The sequence below is a fragment of the Egretta garzetta genome, unplaced genomic scaffold (assembly GCF_000687185.1).
Source record: "Egretta garzetta isolate BGI_Z169 unplaced genomic scaffold, ASM68718v1 scaffold75, whole genome shotgun sequence".
Taxonomy (NCBI): Eukaryota; Metazoa; Chordata; class Aves; order Pelecaniformes; family Ardeidae; genus Egretta; species Egretta garzetta.
In genome coordinates, this window is record NW_009259589.1 from 1,003,089 (window position 1) to 1,008,661 (window position 5,573).

Here is a 5,573-nt window from a genome sequence, read left to right on the forward strand (position 1 = left end):
CGTTCGCGCCAAACCTGCCCTCCCCGGCAGGCGGGAAAAAGAAGCAGGGTCTGCCCCCCCCCGCCGTTTTTCCATGCACTGCTTGTGCATGGCATGGCACTGGCTCGGGTGTCCCAAGCCCTGCATCACCACCCCAAGCAGGTACAGAGCCGTGTCCTGCTGAGATGGTGGACGGTCCAGCCCTGCTCCAGAAATGGGGCACTGTGAGCAGGGAGGTGCTGGGGATGCATGTGGCATTTCTGGCCATGGTGCCCGTGTTTGGGGGTGCATCAGGGCCCCCGTCCCTGCCCTGAGCATGGCTCCCACTGCCAGGCAGCCCAGCACCTACCTCGCTCGCAGCGGGTGCCCGTGAACCCGGGAGGGCAGATGCATTCGCCGACGTGGTCGTGGCAGACGCCACCGTTCAGGCAGTCAGGACAGTCCTTCTTGCAGGATGGTCCCCATTTCTTTGCGGGGCAGGCTGCAGAGAGAGCAGAGGGGGTGCAGGGTCGCACCCGGCCAGGGGCCAGCGTGTGGCTGCCCATCCCTGCGTCCTGGGGAGCCGGGTCCCCGCTCACCTCGCACGATCAGGCGGTAGAAGGCGCTCCACAGAGGGCTGTCCCCCATGAACGTGGCACTGTAGACCCCATTTTCGCTCACGCTGACGTTGGGGAGTGTCAGGGTGACAAGGTCACCCCTCACCTCGCCCCGGTCCGTGGTCTGGTAGTAGGTGCCTGCAAGGGGGCAGAGGGTGACCTGGGGCCCCCCTGTGCCCCCCAGGACTGGCACCAGGCACCGGCTAGGAGCAGCCCTGACCCCGCGCCTGCTCTCAGGACCACTTGCCATTTCTTTTCCACATAACGTCTGTCTCCTTCCTCTTGAGGACCCTGGCAGAGAAGGTGGCCGGTTCAGCGACATTCACAGACTGCGTGGCCTTCACCGGGAAGAGGTGGGCTGCGAGGGAGGAGGATGAGGAGGATGAGCAGGCTGAGCAGCAGTCACCCCCCAGGCCACTCACACCCAAGGGCAGCGCTGTCACCCCCAGACCCACAACCCCAAAAGGCAGCCCTGGTGCAGCCCAGCACCCACCACACATGTTTCTGCTGGGATGTCACGACATGCCTCCCCCATTGCCCCACCTGGGAGTCGGGACCCCTCCAGCCTCCATAGGGTCAGACCCCCAGGAGCGGGCTGGGGCACCCTGCCCTCTGGCCAGCCCAGGGCAGGAGGCTGGTGGCAGCAGCCTGGGGAGGTGGCAGCTGGGACAAATCTGCACAGTTCCACCCCGCTTGCTGCCAGCCCGGGGAGGTACGGAGCAGCTGCCGGCAGCGAGAGCAGGGCCGGCGAAGGGCAGCGAGGGGAAGCGGGCGTGCGGAGGGCGGCACGCCAGCCCACGGGACCAGCAGCCCTCTTGCGGCTGCTTTCCTCATCTCCCAGGTGCTGGGGTGTGCAGCAGCAGTGAACTCTCAGAGTATCATAGAATCATAGAATAGAATCACTTTGGTTGGAAAAGACCTTTAAGATCATCGAGTCCAACCTTTAACCTAACCCTACCATCCCACCGCTACACCATGTCCCTAAGCACCTCATCTATCCTTCTTTTAAATACCTCCAGTGATGAGGACTCGACCACCTCCCTGGGCAGCCCATTCCAGAGCCTGACAACCCTTTTGGTGAAGAAGTTTTTCCTAATGTCTAGCCTGAACCTGCCCTGGCGCAACTTCAAATCATTCCCCCTCGTCCTATTGTCCGTTACCAAAGCGAGCCAGCCAGAGCCCCGTGTGGAGCGCAACCGGGGCTATAAATACATTAAGGCCTGGGAAGCCAAGCCTTGGGCGTGCCAGGACAGACACAAAAGAGGGCACAGGCGGGCCCTGGCCCCGGGAGCTGCCTGCACGCCAGCTTGCACACACTGGAAGCAGCCGCGCCAGGTCGGAGCTAGGGCACATCCAGCCCCGCATCCTGCCCTGGCGAGGCCGGGGGCTGGGAGGATGCAGCACATGCTGCAGGCACCTGGGGAAGGGCACCGCAGCTCACGTGTCCCCAAATTTGCCTCCCTGCCTCCAGCAGTTTGCAGCCCAGGAGCTTCCCGAGTCAGGTATTGCCCCTCGAGCTGGGATCTTTCTACCACGGACTTTGCAGTCCCTCGTAAAGGGCACACAGATGTGGCCCCCGTCCTGTCTCGCTCTGTCCCGCTCTCTGGAGCGAGAGCCCGACGCAACCCCACGCACAGCACTTTGCATTTATTTACCTACGCTGAACTGCACCCGCCGCTCCACCACCGCTCGGCAGCGTCTGCAGCTCCTCACAGAGCTCGTCCCTCCCCGGGGAAGCCTGGGGAAGGCAGCTGGCACCGCCGCTTGTTCCGTGGTTTGTAAGCACCAGGAGTGGCGCAGGTCCCCGCAGAGACCCTGTGCCACGCCAGTGGGGACTTCCCCACGCAACAAGAACCACGAATTAACTCCTATTCCTGATCCCTTTCTTTTAGCCAGTTATTGACCCATGTGGAGACTGCCCCTGCCAACCCCTCCATGCAGAGTTGCTCCCAAAGAGCCTTTGAAAGGGAATTTTCTTAATTTTCTCTGGAAACCCGAGCAGGCAGCATGAGCCAGGTCACCCACAGCATCCTCACCGCTGCCACCTCAGAGACCCTCCCACTGCAAACTCACGCCGCCTCTTCCTCAGGTACCACATAGCCACAAATTCTGCTCTTTGTTGTGGTTTCTGTTAATTTGCCTGGTTCCAAACTGGGTTTACAGGCCTGTAACTCCTGACCCAGAAAGCTTTTAGGAAAGGCTGGTGTCCCCCAAAGCACCCTTGCCACCCACCCTCTCTGCTCAGCCCCCCTGGGCACGGCACAGCCCCACTCACGGCAAACCCGGCCTGGCCACGCGGTGCCGCGTCGTTTGGCTGCTTATCGCCCGTCTCCTGCTATCAGCGCCAGCATTTTAGACAGATCCCCTGAGAAGTTTCCCCAGCTTTTCTATTGGGCACATGGATGCAAAAATAAAAGAATTTTTTTTTTTTTCTGCAATGGCCTCTCTGGGTATTCTAAAAAAATAGGTTATTGCCAGGTTTAAACTGTTCTGACATTGCTCCTCATGACCTTTTTTGTCTGTTTTACTGTGTTTTTACAGCAAAACTTCCAAAGTTTATCATCCTTCCTGTGTTCTTCTTTGTGCATGACCTTTTGGGAGATGCCAGCTTTCCTCTAGCAGCATTCCCCAGCCGCTGCTTCACCACCCTGGCCTGCTTTGGTGTGCTCTCGGGCTTAACAGGAGAGACAACAGGCACCGAGCCTCCCCGGTGGGTTCTGTACACAGCCCTCCCTCCTCCTGCAAAGATGGTTTTTTTTTGGTTATTTTTATCTTTGATCCATCTTCTTAATTTTTTTTTTTTTCCTTCTCCTTCTCTAAACTTAACAGAGCAACAGCAGCTTGTTTGGCACTTGGAAAAAAGCCACTTTTTTGGCGCTTGTAACTCCTGCAAGGGCTTGGACCTGGACACCAACCAGCTCCTCCACAGCAGTATTTTGGCCTGGCTATGGTGATGCAGGAGTGGAGGGCTGGCCTGGACCCCTCCACCATGGGATGCCCCATCATCCCAACAGGACCCCAGAGCTGTCACCTCCCCCAGGACTGACACAGAGGGACATCTAGGGGTGCACAGCCCCCTGCCACCCTCCTCTCCCCTCGCCACCAGCCATGCCCCCCCACCCCCCGCCATCTCCCCCTGCCTCTGCCCTCCTCCCTCGGTGCTCTGCCACTCCACTTGCCCAGACCGGCTGACTCTGTTTCTGATAGGACCGCAGCCATTTTTGGGTCCAGGCTCTGGCTGAAGATGCAGGCTGCACCCTGCTCCTTGGGGGATGCTTGGACCCTACCAGCAGCCTCTGTTCCCCAGCTTGGAGATAGCAGAGCTGCTCAAAACGATATGCTAAAGCTGTGTTTTAACACAGGCAGGGAAACTTGTATCCCCCTCGTCTCGTTCTCAGCAAAAGGCTGGCTGTTTTAACCAAAACTTTATAAATAAAGGCTAGGCAGCACCCTGAGGCAAATAACTATCACAGAAAATTTTATTTCTAACAGTGTTGCAAAGCCTCAAGCCGGGGGGAAGCGGAGTTTGGGGGGACGCTGTGGGAGAGTGCTGCCCAGGGCAGTATCCCCGCCACCGGCCAGCCCAGGCAGGCCCTTTTGGCCCAAAATGGGAGCGGAGGACAAGAGCCCAGCACTGCCCTCGGCTGTGGTGCACCCTGGCAGTGCCTCTTGTGGAGACCCCACCGCCAGAGCGGTGATGTGCTGCTGCAGCACAGTGCTTGCCGGGCGCCCGGGGAGGCTGCTGGAGATGCTCCCCAGCATCACCTCCTCCCTGGGACCCCATGGCAGGGGCATGAGGCCGGCACAGCTCCCATGGGCTGCCCCCCGCCCTGGTTAATGATTTCCAGACCCCACCACCTCCTCCAAGGGCGCCTGGCTTCCTCCTGGACCTTGCCCTACCGCCGGGCACCATTCCCAGCCCAGCCGGCTGCCCATGCCGCCACCTATCCCCACATGCCTCCGCGGGGCTCAGCCGTGCTCCTCCAGCTGGACATCCCTCCCCTCTCCATCCTACTGGTGCCAGCAGACCCCAAACCTCACCCGAGGTATGCCATGCCAGCTGGCACTGGGATTGTGGAGCACGGGGCAGGTAGCTCCCATGTGGACCCAGCTGGCAGGTGGGGGGCTGCCCACTGCCCCCCCGGCCACTCACCATTGTGGCTGTTGTGCACGTAGACCACCTGGGCCTGCTCGGTTGGGGTACGCCCCAGGCAGTAGAGGATCCCCACCAGGTCGGCCATGGAGAAACCCCTGGCCTGGACGTGGTTGCTGTGGTTGCGGTAGTTTTGGAAGCCCGTCCTGGGGTGCGTCATCACGATCTTGTTCTCCCGCTCGATCTGCAGGTAGCTCACGTCGCGTTCCCCCATGACACAGGAGAGGAAGAAGTCGGAGTGGGACAGGCTCTGCACGTTGGCGATCAGGGTGATGTCCAGGATGGCCCCTGGGGTGGGGGAGCACGAGGGCATGTCACGACTGGACAAGGGCACAGTCATCTGCCCTAGGGCCAGACTCCACCACCCAGATGTCACCCCCTTTCCAGGACACTTTTGCCACCCTCAGCCCAGGAGGAACAGCCAGGGCACAGCCAGGTCGGGTGCAGACCCACTGGGATGGCATGGTGGGCACCTCCACTCTCCTTTTTGAGATCCCCATGTGCTCAGCACCCCACCATGAGCCAAGCGTGCAGCAGGATGGGGGTCCTGGGGCCCCTCTTCACCTGCAAGATGCCCTCCGTGCCTGGGAGAGGCAGGCAAGGGAGAGCACTGCCGGCCTCTGAGGTCTCCAAATGGCCGATCACAAAGGGATGGGTCCTCCCTCCAAACCCTGCTCCCATGGCGCCACTGAGCTCCCACAGCTGCCTCGTCCCACCCAGCCTCCCTGAGGCAGGGGCTGCTCCCTGGGGCAGAGGGAAAGGGGCCATTTACCTGCCAGCCATGGGAGGAGAAGCAGAAGATAAACTTGGAGTCCCATGTCCTTGGAGCGTGTCTCGAATCTGGC

General features: G+C 60.5%; 1 protein-coding gene across 1 annotated transcript in view; it reads right to left on the bottom strand.

The window, feature by feature from the left end:
* TIE1 (tyrosine kinase with immunoglobulin like and EGF like domains 1) overlaps nucleotides 1-5,573 on the bottom strand; it is a 12,712-nt gene extending 7,139 nt beyond the window's left edge. The window contains exons 1-5 of the mRNA XM_035893549.1: nucleotides 5,501-5,573; nucleotides 4,729-5,016; nucleotides 823-933; nucleotides 558-713; nucleotides 329-460 (exon numbers count right to left, since the gene is read on the bottom strand). Coding sequence (XP_035749442.1) covers nucleotides 329-460; nucleotides 558-713; nucleotides 823-933; nucleotides 4,729-5,016; nucleotides 5,501-5,546 — 733 coding nt within the window. The 5' untranslated portion in view covers nucleotides 5,547-5,573. The remainder of the gene's footprint in view (nucleotides 1-328; nucleotides 461-557; nucleotides 714-822; nucleotides 934-4,728; nucleotides 5,017-5,500) is intronic.